General features: G+C 40.1%; 1 protein-coding gene across 2 annotated transcripts in view; it reads right to left on the bottom strand.

Moving 5' to 3' along the window:
* GSK3B (glycogen synthase kinase 3 beta) overlaps positions 1 to 19075 on the bottom strand; it is a 145771-nt gene that overhangs the window by 9730 nt on the left and 116966 nt on the right. The window contains exons 8-10 of one of the 2 annotated variants that reach the window (XM_084225113.1): positions 17198 to 17293; positions 7008 to 7046; positions 4487 to 4769 (exon numbers count right to left, since the gene is read on the bottom strand). In XM_084225113.1, the coding sequence (XP_084081239.1) occupies positions 4487 to 4769; positions 7008 to 7046; positions 17198 to 17293 (418 nt within the window). The remainder of the gene's footprint in view (positions 1 to 4486; positions 4770 to 7007; positions 7047 to 17197; positions 17294 to 19075) is intronic. The other variant, XM_084225112.1, reaches the window with a different exon arrangement.

Raw genomic sequence — 19075 nt, 5'->3', positions numbered from 1 at the left:
AAACTCAGGGCCTAAAAGGAGCAGCAGTCCACTTGCTGATTTTTTTTTCTCTGCTGTTAGATTAAGTTTCATTACTGCTGGGAAGGCAAGAGGCAGAAGACTCCCCTGATTACAAGCCTCTTATTACTACACATTTTAAGATGGTGTTTCAGCACTTATGAATGCAAGCAGGTTGCTACACTACCTGCAACCGATCTAATCTATCTTGTAATACTCCATTCAGGTCTAAGCAGACCTAGCCAGTCTTTTAGAAAGCCTCAGTACTCACAGCACTTGTACAAATACAAAATTCTCAATTCATGCGGGAGTAATTCAGAATTCATATATTCATAATGTTATGCAGAATTTGTGAATCTCCATTTTAAATGGGAAAATAAACTGAAGAAACATGAATCCTTACATGCCAAAGTGGAACACCAGTTATAAACCTATACTTCAATGCTATCTTGGCTATTAGCTGCTTTGTGCTAGAAATCATTGCTCCCTTAGTATTTTTTCTAAATCTGTTATTACTGGGAACCTACTCTTTACACTGCTCTTGTGAAAGTTTCTATCACCTCTGCATTATTTTCTGCTCATCACTTGAAACAATATGGGGCTGTGATCCAAACAAAAGTAGAACTAAAACAAGGAAAACGCATGACACTTGCTACCTTCCAGTGCATGGTGCCTTGAAGTGCAGCTACAGACTGTCAGTGTTGCTGTAGCCCAAGAACCAGTTGATCAGACAGAACACCACCCCTGCAAGGGCACTTTGACCCCCTTCTCATTCCTCCTTCATCTAACGTTGTCAGAACACCTCCTTTTGCATTGTGGCAATAATAATGGCTTTTTGTTGTGTTTAATGCAAGTGCAACCATTTCTCTGAAGCTACTTTAAGGAACTTTCATAAAGACTAGAAGACTGACCCTGTTCCCTTCTCAAACCTCACATTATCTTTCTTAATATGAAGTTTCTTAAATGCAGCATACTCTGAATGGCTTGAACTTAAGAGAAGCAGGCCAATTCAGAGGAGATATAAACAAAGTGGACTCTTTCGGTTGAAGTTTAATAGCATCTTTGCTTGAGAACTTGTTGAATTTTTGCTATAATGTATTTTTGCACTATCCCATCTCTAAGGAAGAGACATGGCAATCTGAGGAGAAAGCTTGACCTGTGATTATCTGCAGTCTACAAAATACTGAGAATCTTTTTCATTAGTGACTTCCTCCACAGTATTTGGGCAGGGTGTTCAACTGTAGCCTGGTTATGGAAACCAAATGTGCATCTCAAGGCTGGGTTAATTACAACCAGTACAGCTGCAAGTAGGTATTGTGGTCAAGGCAATCCAGACAGAAGCTTCCAGTATCATGATGTGAACAGAGCAGCTATCACAATTCGTTTATGAGACCCAACTCCATCCACATCACCTGGGAGAACACCTCTGCCTTTCTGCTGATCAAATCATACTATCTGCAGCCACTTAAGCTCTCCAAGAAGGAGCAGGAATGAAAATGTCCAGTTTTACTAGAAGACCAGATCACCTTCATTCTCCAAACACAAGAAAATGCCTGGTATTGGGAAACAGTGCAGTGTTCTTTTTCAGTATTATTTTACTTGATATATCAACACTCCAAGAATTCCCTGGAAAAATTATTCTTCTACCATGATTTTTTTTTTTGTCAAAGCAACAACCTTTTCATTATATATACACACATAAACACATACATATATATCTCTCTAAATAAAAAAAACAAAACCAACCTAAAGGGTCACAGGCTAGGGTCATTAAAAATATAAACAAACAAAATCCCAATGCACTCCCCCTTCAATAGAAAAGTAATTTATCTTTCAGAAGCATGATAACCATTCCTAAGTGCTGAATCACTGAAATAATTTTACAGTCTTCACTGGCCAACATGGAGTGATTAACTTTTGTGATGCAGCACAATTGCTGATATGTTACAAGTAGTTTACAAAATGGCAGTCATTTCACAGACTATTTGAAAATGCGGCTTCTAAGAGAAAAATTGCTTTTTGTCTTGCAGATCCAAAAGTCTAACTGAATTGCAGCTCTGTGGCTAGTAGAGATGCTTCCTTAGCCAAAATAACATTTTCAGAACTCAATTATCATATAATGCTAATTTAAACAAATTAAGAGAAACTTACAAGCAAGACATTGCAAATGACAATGGTCTCTTCAACAGATTTAATCTCTAAGATAAACACCCACATGCCCCACAACTACAGCTGGCTGCTGAAGACCATGATCTTGATCTTCCATATACCCTCACTGCTCTTTTTCTAGACTCTATCTGAGCAGCATCAGTGCCCAGGTCAGCAGATTTGGTATGATGTTTAATTTCTTTTTGAAAATCAGTCCAATGCCTTAATGGTCAGATTTATCTTGTCATTTCTAACAGTTTTGCCTTCAAGCCCTCTGCAGTCACGGGTTTCAGGCAACTGGATACAGCCAAATCAAACACTTCTGGAACTTAAAAATGCCTGTTGAAAATGAATGCTATTTAAAACAAAATTGTCTTTCATTACTTTTTAAATTACCACAGATGACTTAACATGACTCATTATCCATCTAACAATCTGTTTCCCAGTTGGGATTTCTGCTCTAGAGCAGCTAGTTTGATGGAACCTTGCACAGTAAAGACCAGAGAACAAGGACTGAACAGTAGTCACCGAAGGAGCAAAAGCTTCTTCTATATCTTGGGTTCAGAGTCAGGACTGCTGTACATTTATCAACTACAAAGTTCTTCAAATCACTGCGCAAAGCAATGTATTGAGGTTTTTAAAAATAACTCTGGTTTGGGGTTTTTTTGAATTTGACTGGTCACCTGTAACAGAGCTTGTTTGGAAATTTAGTAATGATCAGCCTGTGTCCTGCCTTCCCCTTACAGATGGTAAAACTGGCACCTCAGATGACAGAAATTTGCTTTTTTTATCTTAAGGAAATTGCTTCACAGGAACTGTTTTCTCTTACCATTCCCAGGAGTCGCTTTGTGAGGGAGGGCACATGAGCTCCTTAGGATGGCAAAAGAGGAGCTTTAAACTTGCTTGGGCATTAGGGTAGCTTATCCAGCAGCTTCTACACTATCTGAGGGGAACCAGGGACACACTCCCAATACATATATCTGTTTTTCCCCTAAGAAAAACATTTTGAATTGACTCACTATAAAGCTTTCCAACTTTTTTAAAAAAACCTTACTTTTGTGTAGTAGGTAAGTTCAATCTTAATGTCATCATGAAACAATTAATCAATACTTTCAAAAAGAACAGGGGTGAAGCTGTATTTAAGATACTGGGATCTAAGGTATTTTAGATGGCTTCAGAAACTACTGAAGACTGCCTTAGAGGGGCAAAACAAAAGGCAATCCAGGAGTATAAGGAAGCACTTGTAACATAACTACTAGATTCTAACAACAGATACAGAAATCAGCACAGAGGACAGTGACCTGGAAGCACAAGCTATTTACTTGACCACTTTAATGTGTTTATGCTTCATAAATGGCCTTTTTTTTTTCCAAATAAAAAGGCTCCACAAGTGGAAGGAGAGACCTGTTTCACATTTTGGCAGAAGGGGACGGCATGCACTAAAGTTTGAAAAATAATATTGATGCTAAATGGGCCAAAAGGTGTTTTTTAGACTTTCAACAGAAAATGCATACAGAACTAATCTTGCTCCAAGGGTGAGAGTTGGCAGCTAATCACTTAAAAAAAAGCAACAGAAAAAGTGCTCCAAAATTAATTACAAGCATACTTGTATGCCATACTTCTCACATGTTCTGTCTTGGCAGGCAAAACTATTCTGGGGGGTATCAGTTTCACATTTCTGACTTGTATACAAAAAAATAGATGAATGGTTTTAAAATCTGATACCAGCCTGGCTTCAAATAAGAAAGTTAATTGTACATTTATTTTTACAGTTTCTAAATAACTGAGTCAGTGTAATGCCAGATGAACTGTAAATCATATTAAATCTGGACAGTAAAGCATCTGTATTTATCTTGCATCCAGAATCAAAATGGGCAGCAACACTATAAACCTCCCTGCAAACCTACCATGCGTTACTACTTGGCCATGGTGTTTCAGGTATGAAGAAGCAGGTCCCTCTCCAAATGATATTCTAACCTGCATGGTTCACTGACTGTGATATTTCACACAAAGCCATCAGCCCAGTTGCCGACTCTGAGCTATTCATATTCATACTCTGCAGACACATGCTATAAGCATGTAATCCTTCCTGATGCAATCCAGTAACAACCACCCTCAGGACCTCAGCAAAACTGAATTGGAGGAACCAAGACTCTGAAAATCCTGTAACTTCAAGACCCTTTCCTCTTCTTTTCAAAAGGACAGCTGGTTATGCAATTACTTAATAAACTTAGTACCACTCGGAGATTTTTACTTCCAAGGGAGTAACATCTGCACTACAACCAACATTTATCCCACTACTTCCCCCTACAGAAGGGCTCCTTCAACGCTCTCAGGCTACCTTGAGTGGTGAAATTGAAGAGTGCAGGTTTATCTCGCCCGTTTGGTAACTTGACGTTTGGGTCCCGTAGTTCATCGAAGAAAGCGTGCGCGCAGGCCTCCAGCGGAGTCAGGCGGGCGGTGGGGGTGTACTCCAGCAGGCGGCTACATAGCGCAATCGCTTCGGGGGGAGTGCGGGGCCGGAAGACCTGCGGGGACAACGAGAAAACAAACAAGGAGAAACACGTTGTCTGGCTAGGTCTCGTCTCTTTGTTGACCAGAAGCAAGTCAGAGCAATTAAACCTCTCATTGCCCAGCAAGCTGGAACAAACTTGCGGTTTGTGCTAATCAAAGTCCTGCAGTAAGTGTGGGAAAATCCATTCCTGGGGTTGAGAAAGGGTTAATTGCAACGCCTTGCACTAGAGTGAAGGTGCAATGCCAGCAAGAGACTTCATGAGAGCGCACTCAGAAAAACAACTTTGAGAATGAAGGGGAAACTCATTCAAAAATCATGACAAACACACACAGGTGCTACCAGCCATGCATATGGGGTGGAGTGAAGGTGGGGAAAAAGGTTCAAAATGAGCAGGATTCACTGAATGTAAAAATATAATACAGCCCCGCTACGGTTTTGGGTTGGGGTTTTTCTGGCTAGCGAAGGAAGTCTTACTAACATGGACTTTTGCAGGCAGGCAGGTCAGACTGTTGCTATGGAGGCTGCTGTTCAGCTTTGGAGAACAAGGAAAGCACGGGTGGGGCGCAGGAAATGTCTAGCTCCAATTTGTAAGTTACTCCTGCTGTGACCTTATTCTGGCAAGCTACTCCCGTAAGTTTATAGGGATAATTCCTGCACATTTGGTATTTATAAGGACAGCTGAAAATTGTGTCAAGAAAACCAACTATTTTAGTCTAACAGATTTGCAATCTGAGTAATTACAAAAAGCAGTTCTACACTGCAGCTTCTAAGCCTCTAAGAATGGTTCTAGCCACTGCTAACCACACTCTTTATACTCCTTTCTCATTCCATTATAAGCTAAATAGGAGTTGGTGTACATGACCTGGATGGCCTCCTCATGCACTTGTCTCTTGCTATGTTACAGGTAAAATGCAGTCTGGGGTAAAGGGAGTAGGGTGGGCACAAGCGTTAAGTTCTGATGCCAGCATTTTTTTTGTAAAAATTGAGATAATGCAAAATGCCTTTAAACCAATGCAGTGTGAACTCAAGCCACACAGCACCAAGGAGAGAAAGAAAGAAAGAAAGAAAAAAAAAATCAGTGCGGGACATGCTAGTTAATCACAGATGAAAAACTTGTACAGGCACTCCTTTAGGAGGTTTTAAACCAGGCATATATGCTCTCTTGAATGAGAATCAAACACAAAAGGCAGGTTCTGCAGGGACTGAAATTTCCTGCCCCTGGTACCCAGCTGGGCCAGCAGCACTGGGTTTGCTGCAGTGTGTGCTGTGCTAATTAACTTGAGCGGCAAGGAATCCTGACTAGCAAAGTCAGGGAAGCCATGCACAGGAAGACCTGACTTTATTCCTACTACCAGGTTATTGCAAAACAAACTGCAAAAGTTTTCACACAAGGCCTATAATGACAAAAAGAAAGGCTTTAACTTAACACTGCTGGCAGAGAGCCTGTACTGACCACTGTGTTACTGAAAAGGCAGCAGAAGCTGCTTTGTGCCCGCCACCTGCGGAGCTTGTGACCACAGCACACAGAGGATGCAATTATTACTCCCAAGTCACAGCCTGACCAGAACAAAATCCAAGACTGTCTCCAGTTAAAAAAAAAAAAAAAAGCCTTCTGGCTTCCCCCCACCTCCACACGGTAAGTAGCACAAATGTGTATGTCTTGAGGTAAACCCACAGAAGTGAAGTTGTTCTGTATTTAATGAGAGGTAAAATTACTGAGGTCTCCCTCATGCACCTTCACAGTAATATTTTAACAAGTTTGATTTATCACAGCTTGAAACTTTAGTACTTCACTCTTAACTGTGTTTTTCTCCTCAGTACAGCTCACATATAAGCCACTATACAAATTTTAAAAAGAAAACAGTTTTATTTCCTTAAGGCAAAGATGACAAGCCCTTATATTGAGAAAATTAGTAGGCAGACAGTCACAAATCTGACATATGTAAAAGGAGTACTTGCTTGTCCACCCAAACTCTTCATTTTCAAGTCCTTGAAACCCTAACATGTTTCCTAAACCCTGTTATGAACTGCTCAGCCTGCTTTTGGATCTGGAATTAGTCACTTGGGGTAGGCAGTTCACAAAGTCTGCCCTAACTGCTTCAAACCAGGAAGGGGGAAAAAAAAATACATTAGGAGGGCTCACACAGCCTCCCCCTGCAACAAGTGGTGACAAACACCTGAAGCAAGTTACAGGTGTGTGCCCATCTCATCTCTATCAGCTTGTGTTACATTTGCCTGGCTGCTGCCTCAATGATGCAGTTTGAGCTTAATTATTCCACTTCTAGCATTTGTCTCCTTTTTTTTCAAGGCTAGGCCTAGTAATTTGAAAAAATATTTAAGTACATACCCGTACTCCTGAGGTGAAATGTCCTGTTCCTGACGAGTCCTAAAGATGATAATGCAGTGAAATAATCCAAACAGGGGGAGTCAATCCAAAAGAGAATAGTCCAGCAAGGAAAAATATAGCCAATATTATAAGAAATCCATGGTGTGGGGGACATAGTAAAATGTTTATACAATTAGAAACTTTAAACATCAGTCTCCATAGCAGCAAGTCCAACTTCACCACATTGTATGCCAAAAAATCGATTGTGCAATGGTGAGGCATAGTATAGAAACATTTTTATATGAAATTTATGTTCCAATGCCAGTGCATTTACTAAAAAAATAAAAAAAATTGAAATCAAAACTCTAACTTGAACTAAAAGGGTAATTGAAATTGCCATAATAAGGAATTTTCAGTCCTCGGTCCTGGATATAAATGTCCACAGAACCAAGTGGCCAGATTTTTATGTCTCCAAAGATGCATCCCACTTGTAAATCTGTCCCAGACACACAATATAAACTTTTGGATGGTTTTGGGTTTTTCTCAAAAAACCCCAAATCCCTAGCAATTTGTAATTTGTGCTGAAGACAAAGTAAAAATCTGAGATCTATACTTGAAATTTGGATATTTTTAATTTGTGTGCACTACGAGTACCTCAGGCCGCCGCGGATTATTCTCCATTTTGGATTGACTTCCCCCTCCACTGGATTTTGTTTGCTGGCATTATCTCTTTAGGATTCTTCAGGAACTGGACGTACCACCTCAGGAGTGCGGGTATGGACTAAATTTCTCTCTACTGCGGGTTTATTCCCCCTCATACCCGTCGCACCCGTTACTTAAGAAATTTTTTTCTCCTCAATTTGTCCCCTCCCACCTCCGTTTTGAATAACACCTTAAGAAATAAAAGCAAAGCCCTCTACGGTCTTTTAGCTCTTCCCATTCAGCAAAGTTCCCCCGGGAAAGCTGCCCAATTCACCCACCGAGAACTACACGAGCAGCTGCCGCCCACGGCAATGGCTACGCCAGCACTTCCATGCCACGGGGCACCGACGCCAAGGCAATGCTGGGCTGATGCTCCGTGGTGGGAAGGGGCGGGAGGATGGACAGACAGTGGGACTTGTGAGCCGTGAAGCCCCTTGCACATACGTCTCAGCAGGAGTTTAAAGTCTCTGTAGTTCTCAGTGAGGGAATCAATTTAGTAAATAATCCGCGGATTATTTTTAGTCTGCGGACTAAAATTTAGTGCACGGACTAAAATCCGGCCCATCGGAGCAAAGTCTGTCTCGGTCTAAAATACATTTGGGTGAAAGCAAAAGTAAAAAAAAAGAAAAGAAAAAAAAGGAAAGAAAAAAGAGAACGGAAAAAAAAAAAGGAATAAAAGCTAAGTGCACAAAGTGTTTGGGTAGACTAACATTTAGTATGCAGACTAAATACGGCCGGGCAAAAGGCACAGCAAGTCCACAAACAAAATCAAAACCAAAAATAAAACACTGACAGGAACTTTTAAAGCAATCAAATACTACCCCACCGGCGCAGCAATTCATTTTTCTAAAATGAAACAAGACCTTGTGTAAGGCTATTTGTCCACAGGAGGGACCGAAGGCTCAAGTTTTCATTTTAAAAAATGAACCTGTTTTGGAGATAAACAAATGCAAAAAAAAAGGCTTTACATACAATATTCTTCAAGAAAAATTTGCACTTGAATAACTCAAAACCTCTTGTTTCTGCAAAGCAAATGAATTTCAGGCTGAGACCCAGGTTGCTGTTTTTTCTTTGGGGTTTTTTTTGGATGAGTTGGATGATCATATCAAATGGAACTGCTGACTCATCCAAAGCCACGGTTTTTGGTGCTTTTGTTGGTTTTTCCCTCCCCCCTTCAGATGCCAATAAATCTATACCTCACCAAAAACCTGAGGGACCAGTGCGAGTTGTTTCTTTGTTCAGGCATGCTAGTGATGCTCAAATACCGATAGACCATAAGAGTGAGCCAGCAAGGCCTGACACATTCCTCTCTCCTTCTAAAGTTGAACTGCTATCAATGCAAATTCTTTTATGCTACTCCCCCTTCATTTTTCTGGAACTACCACCTTCTTCAACATTTCAGGCTTAAGTGTCCCTAGTTCACTACACAGCCCTCATCCCCAAGAGACTTCAATTCAGATGAAGGCTTTGTGCACTAGTAGAGCAGTCACATTTTATCTTACTAATTGGAAATAGTTCCTACCAGTGCAGTGGAGTTTACGCCCCTTCTGAATTTTATTTTTCTGCACATATGGAAAGATGAAACAAAAAGGATGGAAAGCACAGAATTCTCTTATTTCACTTCACTCACATCAGCATTCCACTCTCAAATGAAACCACATGGGGCAAGAGCTAAGTATTGTTTTAACAGAATGGTTGCTCTGACTTTCAATTCATTGACATTCCTCAAACAAGCTTTCCATGCACAACACGAGCACCATCCTCTTGGTGTAATTAAGCCCCAAAGCCAAAGCTTCACAATGTGACACCAAGGTGCTCTTCTAGCCAGTGTGTATTAAAAGACATGATTTCATCCATCAACCACTGTGCGTCTTGCATGCAGATTGTGAATACTGCCTGCATGCTGTGCTACCTAAGAGAGCAGAGGCTTAGGAAAATGACATCTGTTGCTAACACATCAAGTTTGTGACACCATGGTTAAAAATTTCCTCACCAGCTTCAGACTCACACGCTTTGCCAAGAACCACCCACACCACCGATTCAAGGCTGACAGTCTCTGCACATCCTTTTGGCTTGTAAGCACATTTTTTATTGCACATGAACATTAGGTAAGAGAGAAAGCTCCTCCCTTCAACCAAAAGCTTGTACTGTTTACAAGCCAAGTCACCAATGTAGAACACAGCCCTCAAATCAACTTTTAAAAAATGCTATCATACAATACAATTACTGGGAAGCAGCATTTTGATCACCCAAGTTTAACACAATAATGCTCATGAGAAACACAACACATTCAAAAACAAAAGAAGAGGGAAGAGACACACACAAGACAGCAATGTATGCACTGAGCTCTACCTGGCACAAAAAAACCCCAAGTCTGCATCTGAAGCTCTTGAGATTAGTCTTGTTCCAAACACCTGAGAATTTCAGCATAGGATTTCTGAAATATGCCATTTGGCTATTTTGAAGTGTGTAAAACTCACGTGATAAAAAACAGAGGTTAAAAGATGTCCACAAAAGAGGCACTGGTGTTGGGAGATATTTTAAAATATATATATAAGCCCCCCAACTTCCTTCTCCGATTAAATCCCTCTTATGTTTTTTTTTTTTTTAAAGCACCTCAGAAATAGTCAATGCCTGATTAGTCAAAAATTCCTGTCTGATGGCACTTAGACTGGGGAAAATGAAGTAAAGACACAAGGGTTAAGTGGCTTACAAATGAGCCAACACAGAACTGGGAACAGGACCAGGAAGCTGTCTTCAAAGCTACTTTTTGTCGAGACCACACACTTTTTACTGGGCTCCTTCCATTGAGGACCCTGTGGAGACAGAACGAGCTCGCGTTTATTACCCAGTGCATGTGCTCTGCTTCTATCAAGCTCCAAAGGGAAGCAACAAAGCTAAGAGGAACAAAACAGCTCTCCTCTTGAAAGACAATCCCCAAAAATGTACCTCAGTGCTCTCAACCTTGCTGGGACAGCTACTATGAATAGTCTAGACAGATGTGTTGCAGTGGCATGGCTAAACAGATGGTACACTGCAGAAGACATGTTAAACTTAGCATTTGATTTCCATAGTCACTGATGGAAATCCTTTCCTAATGCTGCATTAGTGCTCACTCATTTACTGTTAAGCAGTACTTTCTTTACTGCATACAAATTGGCCAGAGGTAGGACAATTTACCACCCAGCAAACCTGGCTTCTTTTCTCAGCCATGTAAAATAAGAGATTTGCACTGTCAAAAATCATTGCTGCTGCAAAAGGAGCTGGCAAATATGAACTTGCCAGAAAAACTATTTTTTTCTTTTAAGTTAGTCTCCAGAAAAGCTGTTTTCACTCTTTGCTTGTAAGTCATTACACATCAAGCAAAAAACAGACGTGTACTCTTTAGAAAAAGGTCAGGGCACAGTTTCACAACAGGCATAAATCGAGTCCAGTTCATGCTGGAAATGAAAGTTCTGCCCTTTTGGACATGCAGGTCTGCCCTGGTCTCTTGTCCCAACATCTGCAGTCTGGACAGAATGGTCAGTCAGATAAAGGAAATTGATCCAAATCCTGCACATGTGTTGTTCAAGAGGTTTTTATCACCCTGCAAAACATAACGCATTTCAGGAATATGCAGGTGGGAGGCGGAGAACTGACCCACTCCAAGATGAACTTAATGCCAATTACAGAACTGCAACCAAAGAAACATCTCATCCTCACTGGATCTTTGTTCCTCTACAAAAGAGCAGACTAAAATCTCAGAAAGAAGATTTTGCATTTTCATCTTGAATCCAAATCCAAGTCCACTTACAACATTTCTGACAAAAGAGTTTTCACTTTCTTTTGTCATCAGTTATAATTAGAAGTGACAAAATGAGCTGTCTGTTTATCCATTTGACTGTTTGGTATTCTTCCTTGAATCTACAGTATGAGCAGTCACTTTGGAAGCATTACAAGCAAAACAGTCTGCTTAAAAACTAGACAAGAACAAGGAGAGCAGGAGTAGGACAGGATGAAGACATGAAACCAATTCTGGAGGGTGGAAAAATATGTTCATGAGAGAGACCAGGATCTACATCCCAGTCCCAGAGTGTGGGGAAGACAACAGGACTGTCTGCTACAAGCACAGAATCATTCAACATTCAAGTACAGTGATTAGTATGGGAAAAACATACATACAGAACACACATACACACAAGAGGATATCAAGACTAAAATATTAGGCAAGTATTTTACAGTATTAGCAGAAACTACTTCATAATATGGCAGAAATATGAATTCTGAAGTCAATATCCAAAGCTACTCTTTAGCACAACCAGCTGTGGTTCTGCACAACTTCAGCTGCAGCCAGAATTGGCCAATAGTTTTGGAGAAGTGCCAGAAGGGATGAGCTGGAGTCTGAAGTCTCATCTTAGGCACTGTTTTCCTATGCTATAACCATTTGGTTTAAAGACACAGACAAAAAAAAAAAAAAAAAAAAAAAGGAAGTGCTTACGAAGTTGGGAGGGATCCTGCCCAAATTTCCCATGAGTTTATTGTGAAGGCAAAGTACTGTAGAGAAAAGCCCTTGTGTATTTATCTACAAGAGTGCATAACAGAGGGGCAGAGATGCTCAAAACTAATCTAAACATGACAGTTTTTCTCCCTGTCTCTTCCCGTCAGGCAAACGACTCCTGTCTTTCTCCAACTCAACACTTACTTGGAAATTATTACTCAGACACCAGCTAAGTATAGATTTGGGGATGGTGAATAAAGCCATTCTCTTGAGTACACTTGAATTTATCTCACCAAAAGTATATTTTAAAAATGTTTGAAAAATCTTGCAAGTACTTTCAGAACAGGAGAAACAAAGGCAAGTAAACCACAGCACACTGAAGAGACTCACTTTCCATTTTCAAGAGCTGCCTGCAGTAGAAACTGTCTCCATGTCTATACAATGGAGACAAGGCAGAGGTTATGATTAAGTAAAGAAAACTGCCTTTGTTGTTACAACTTGTATTGTTCTGCCATCATGAAACATGGGCATATATATGCATACATACCTGTCATTATCCTGACATTATATTTGCAAACATGTGGCAGTATCCTTGGGTAGGGAAAAGAAAAAATCCAAGAGAGTGATTTTCTCTACACAGAAAGGGCCTAAGCGACATAATTCTATTATATTCTATTAATTCTATTAATTGACTACAATTTTGATAAGATCCTTTACTAGCTAGATGCAAGAGGAAAGGCAGGCTGTCACAGCTGGACACTTTATATATTTCTGGACGTTATCACAGCACTGCCTTTGTTTTTTATTACTGCAGGGATCTGAGACCTACAGGTAGCATCTGAGTAATGTCAGGATAAAGGGCAGCTATAATGGGACCACAGTAAGTAACACCAATCTACCATGAGCTTATGAGGAATGCCTTTAGACCTTTTGTTGGCTGTCCCACTGCCCCTGCCCCCTTCCAAAAGGGCCAAAAGACCCAAAGAAAACTAATCACCAGAGCTGAACTTCAACAGTCCTGTGATTTACAGTCTTGCACTTGATCCTGGATTTCCTCTGTGGCTTTCCAGTCACAGAGTTATATGGTATAGATGAAGCTTAGAAGAACAGAAACAAGTATAAAGATTAGTAGCACAGATCAGACTGCATTTCTAAGAAGAAAGAAGGCTCAAGGGGTCGAGGTGGCTGAAAGACACACAAGAAAAAGTATGACCCAGTAAAAACAATAGCAGCAAATCTCCAGAAAGGGTAGTAACTTTTGTTGTATGAGCTGACATCATTGGAAAAATGGACCATTTTTCCAACCCAAGACATGACTGTGTGTTTAAAAGCCCACCTATTATTTTCTGACTGTTGTAAGTCAGCCATATTCACACCCCTGCAAAACACTGCTTCTCTTCTAAAAGAATGCCACTTACTTCACACACCAAAGCAGAAAGGCTGTAGGATGCACCTCCATGAATACAAAATAGTCTATACAAAGTGAAAATAAAGGGAGGTTTGGATGAAAAAAGCATTTAAGTTACTAAACACACTGGTATTCTGAAAAGGACTCCCCTGCTAAAGCACCAGAAAGTCTTGGATTCCTGCTGTTGTGGCTGGGGTTGTAGGGACAGGTGACAGGAAAAGAAGAGGAAAGCCCTGTTTCTGAAGAATGGTTTGAGAGATTCCTGGAAAGTTCAGATTCTCTTTTCTTTGGCTAGCCAGGGACATGCTGAACTTCCATCATTAGGTGCCTCATGCATGTAAACTGGTATAAAAACACACAAGTACTTGGGCGACACAAAACTATACTGGAGATGGGAGAGAGGCCTCTGTAAGTTTTATAAGGGGAGGTTCCAACTCTTAAGTTACAAATTTACTTCAATCTCCAATTGTCAACAAATTGAAAAATCAGTCTGAGAACAGTTTGCACTGCAAACTCATATTATTGCTGCAGCACAGAAAAGTACTTTTTAGAGTGTTAGACTTCTCTCATAATTTAAGAAGGAAGGTATCAATACTATGTTAGGATAATACAATCCATTTCCACTAAAAAGCCTAAGATTCATCTATGAAGTTAGGATTCAAACATCTGTAAAACTTGTGCTCAAAATTACAATTTTAGTCCAAAACATATTGAATCTGAAAAACAATATTCTTTCATTGATTTGTCTGTCTTCAGAGTTAAGCAATTTCTCTGTCTCTTTTAAAAACCCAGAATGTATTACGTTGCACTATAGCACCAGCCACCATTCTTCTTCACAAGTAGCTAACAGCAAGCATAAGCAGATTACACATCATCACAGCAATACTGAGTAGGAAAGTAACATATCCATGCCTCACAGAAATGCCTAAGAGAGCAGACCAGAACCAGATACATCCTATTCAAATCAGCACCACAGAATCTCAGATGCAACCTACAGATACTACAGCTTCCAAAGAAAATTCTTAATTACCATCTACGTGCACTTTTGCAGACCGAGGATGTACCCTGAAAACAAGACCTTATTTTTGTACAGATCACTGGAAACAACCAGTTCCTGACTGCATAGAAACATGCACTGGGCACCTTAAATGCATGAAACTAACTCCAGGCAGGGCCTACATACCCAACTTTGACAAATACCTATGTTCTATCCCACAGGACAAAACAAGGAGAATGCTCTTGTGTCTAAGAGATTACAGCAGGAAGTAACCATATTCTCAGTAGTTCTCTTTCAAACATGCTGAAAGTAGCTGCCTAGAAGTTATTTCACACATACAAAAAAATTCTTGTGTCTGCTGAGTCCTCTGGTCATAACTTACTCAACAAAAATAGCCACCTTCTGCCTATTGTCATCTTCAATAATTCGTCAGCTTAGATGGCAAAGATTTGTGCTTCTGAAGCTGCAAGTTCAAGTCCTATTGACAACTAGCTGTAGCAGTCTAGTTACAAACACAGTTGTAACAAAAGAACAAAAACAACCAACAACATCATCACTTTCACTTCTTCAGTCACTCCTGTTTTTGCAAAGCCAAAGCTCTGACGAGGTTTCTGTCACTATTCAAGGCTAAGACAGAGAAGCTCTGAGAGGATTGCCTATGCCCACTGACATGCTGTCAGATGTTTTATCAATACAACTGGGTAAGAAGAACCAATTCTATGTAATACTACTACTTAAATCTATCATGGCTCAACATGCTCAAATCATTGAAAGGAAAGGATCTCGAGAAGTAATACACCGAGAAGATAAGAAGATAAGCATCATTACCAGCATCATGCTGGGTAATCCATTTTTTAAATTTAGCATTTGCATAGTAAGTACAGATCTCACAAATGAAGTCTCACGTAACTCAATTGCAATAAACTGGTTTAAATGCTATTCTACACCAAGCTGACATCAGGAAGGGCTGTGTGCAGACTGAGTTGAGAATGAGAAGCTATACTGCAAGTACAACTCTCCAAAACTAATTATGACCTAATGGAGAATGCAAATTTGATCTTCTGGCAAGCTTATCTCACTTCTTTATTTCAACTGTGATCCTCAACTACAACAAAAACCCCCCCATTCTTTAAAAATAGAAGGAAGTTCAGTCTTTTTGTGAAGCTTCCATTTGCTAAAAGTTGTGTTCTAAGAGACCATCAAGTGCATACAGATGATTTATAAGATTGTTCAAGCTAAGATAAGCATTTAAACTAACTATGCAACTCATCTCCATGTCCTAAGTACAGCTCTGCACTTCTACTCCACTGTATATTAATTTAACCTCCCCTAATCTGAACACCTACAATGCAAGAATTCAGATGCAAACCTAATATTCAGTGCAGGTTTTTGGGCTTATTTATGTGACTTTTGCCAGGATACAATTCAGAACTGAAGAAATCACTCAGAGGAACTTCATTTGCTCTTATTTTTTCCCTCAGTCACATTAGGTATTAAAAAGCCTTGCTGGATTTACTAACCTCCCATACTATTATACATCACTTAACCAACACACAGAAAGTAACTCTGAGATGGAAACACAAACCATGGATTAGTGGGGAAAAGGTACATAACTCATTGGAGAATCTATCACAAGAACAGTACTGCCCTGCCATGTGCCTGTTTGATATATGGCCTGCTATCAATTAGCCCTAATTGGTTTATTCAATTTTTCTACTGCCATAGAGTATTTGAAAAGAATCTGCCCTGGACATGTGTTTAGCTAGGCATGCAACCCTTCCACGCACAGATACTACTTTCTTAGCAGAAAGAAACCTGAGTGCTGAGATAGGATGGAAATAAACGGTGACTATAACAGACATTTCTCAAGCCAGAGGAAATGTTAACTATCCAGGCTTCAATTGTTTGAGACTCAATATTTAACTTATTCCACACCCAAGAAGCTGACTAAATGATTGTTACTCTGGCTGAAGTCAAATATTCATAATTGCTTGATATGTGGAAGACCAATTAATTGTGCAGCAATACACTTGTTTCATTGCTAGCAGTTTCCTTTTTGGTCATGGAGGTCATATTATTTATTGCCTGTGTGTATTGCATTGGTGTCTCCCTATGGAAGCTAGATAACAAGAAATCTTAAGAAGTAACTCCAAGAAAAAACATCTCCACTCAACAGCACACCTATATAGAAGTACAAACAGAATATTATCTATGAAAGAAGCATTTAAGAAAGTGATTTCAGCCCTCATCACACTATTTAACAGCACTACAAAAGTGCCACATACATACTGGAGCACTTCCCTCATTTCTATGCGACTTTTGTGTGTATCAGCTGATAGCATGATAGTATGCAGAATATTGCAATCTGCTACTAACACACACACCATGATCAAAAAACAAAACAGAACAAAAACCAAACCACCTATAGGCAACCCCCAGACCAACAGATATTACAATATACTGCTTCAATATCTCCTTCTCCTCAGCTACATAAAAAGTTTGCAGGTCCCCAGCTTAGTTAAAGGCACCCAGTTTAGACTGAAAGCCACCAAATCACTGAACAAACTGAACAACTTGAATTTTTACTTTCAGCCCATGTCTTTATTATTCAAATCATATAGACTCACCTTAGTCCATGGATGTGCCTTAATCTGAGGAAATTTGAATTCAGTATAGTTTGGATTCATTTCTCTAATTTGCTCCCTTGTAGGCGTTCCCAGAACCTATACAGGAGAAAGAAAAAGGCAAATTGTTTAGATATGCTTCATATGGAATTAGGACTGAAGTATAACCTATCAGGCACTGAGACAACTGAAGTCAATCAATGTAACTAGTAAGTTAACACAGTGTTGAGAGCAAGACAACAAAGCTTTTGCACCCAGGGGGGAAGGAAGTCCTCTCTCTGGGCACCCTTCTCCAGTCTTTGACCACTGTCCAGAGTAAAAAAATGTGTTGTATTCTGTGCTGCTGCTGCTACGTGCCCAGCCAGTGGGCAACAATAAGAAGAGCCTGGTTGTCTCTTCATTCCCCCACACCAAAAGGCTTTTACACACACTGATGAGATCCCTCACCCCCAGCCAAGCCTTCTCTGCTTCAGGCTGAACAGTGCCAGCTCTTGCAATCTCTCCTCATGACAGATGCTCCAGCACCTTAATCACCTTTGCAGCCCTTACTCCAACATCAGTGGTCTCTTGTGGGCAATTCAGTTCATGCTCCAAGCCCAGTGTCAAAAATTTGTCCAAATCTTACAGAGTTTTTCACAAAATTAAAGCATCTCTCTCAAACTTAGCAAGATTTTGGCGGGGTAGAGAGTTCACTTTCATTAGGTTTATTCAAAACGGTACTACCAAACACATTCAGGGATTGCAGTTCACTGCATATGGTTGATTAAGGATCAGATAAGCAGCACACGCTGCATTTTACAAGTCCCAAACAGAAGTCCTCTGACAAGCTTAAATGATCAGCTAGTTACTGCTGAGCATCTCCTGCTCTCCCCACAAACAAAACAGTGTGGGTGTGGGCGGTGCTTCCTCATCAGTATTTTCACATGGAGGACAGACTTAGTCTAACTTGGAAGTACCTAAAAGGCATACCACCTGTGGTTTACCTTCACCAAACTGTATTTCTCATTCCCAGAATCTGCACAATGTTATTTATGGATGCAAATTAGTTTTATGAGAAATAGTAAACAATTGCACTTCTCTTTGAAAGGGTGGGTACATTTTGAAAGGATTTCAGAAACGCCTTGAGGGAATAAGCCCGACAATATGGCATTAGTGCTTTCTTTTCAATTAGCACCAAGTGTGAGAGAGCCATTGTCTTCTAGCTATATATGAAAATTGCAAAGTATCTGCAAGAAATCCCATTGCTTTCTGCTTGCACCCAGTTCTGGGCACCTCTTTGCTCAGCTGAGAGAAGGGAAGATGGCAGAAAGCAGGAGTGGGTCCTCTGTCTGGGCTCAGGCTCATCTCTATGAAACCTGTAGTGACACTATTTTGGCCCCATGACAAATCCCTCCACACAGCTTAGTGTGATGTTATCACCTCATCTCATCAGACTGCACTGTCACCATCAGGTAACAAATGATCACACGATGCTGGCACTCTACCTTGCAGCTTGATAAAGAAATATCTGGTATCTGTGTACATTTTCCTTGTGTTGGAAGAATGGAAATTACAAAAATGCACTCCAGAAAGTCAGGTAAGGAGGCAAAAGAGCAAGGTAACTGCTGTTTGAGTAATTTGTGGAACAGAGAAACTATCATCAGGTATTATGAACAAAACTTGGTATCTCTTTGCTATTTAAAATAAGAGTTGCACAACACAAAAATATCCTACCCACAAAGCAACCTTTTAAACAAAGAGTAGCAAGCAGAGGAAATACACTCTGCAACTTGTTCAGACAGTTGCTCCTTGGATAACAAATTTGACTGACAAATTGTATAAAATGAACAATAATGTTTCATAGATCACATCGCTCATGAGGATTTAAAACCCACCTAATTC

This window comes from Fringilla coelebs (assembly GCF_963513975.1).
Source record: "Fringilla coelebs genome assembly, chromosome: 2".
Lineage (NCBI taxonomy): Eukaryota > Metazoa > Chordata > Aves > Passeriformes > Fringillidae > Fringilla > Fringilla coelebs.
Note: the sequence above shows the minus strand (reverse complement) of the source record. Positions and strands in the feature narration are given on the sequence as shown.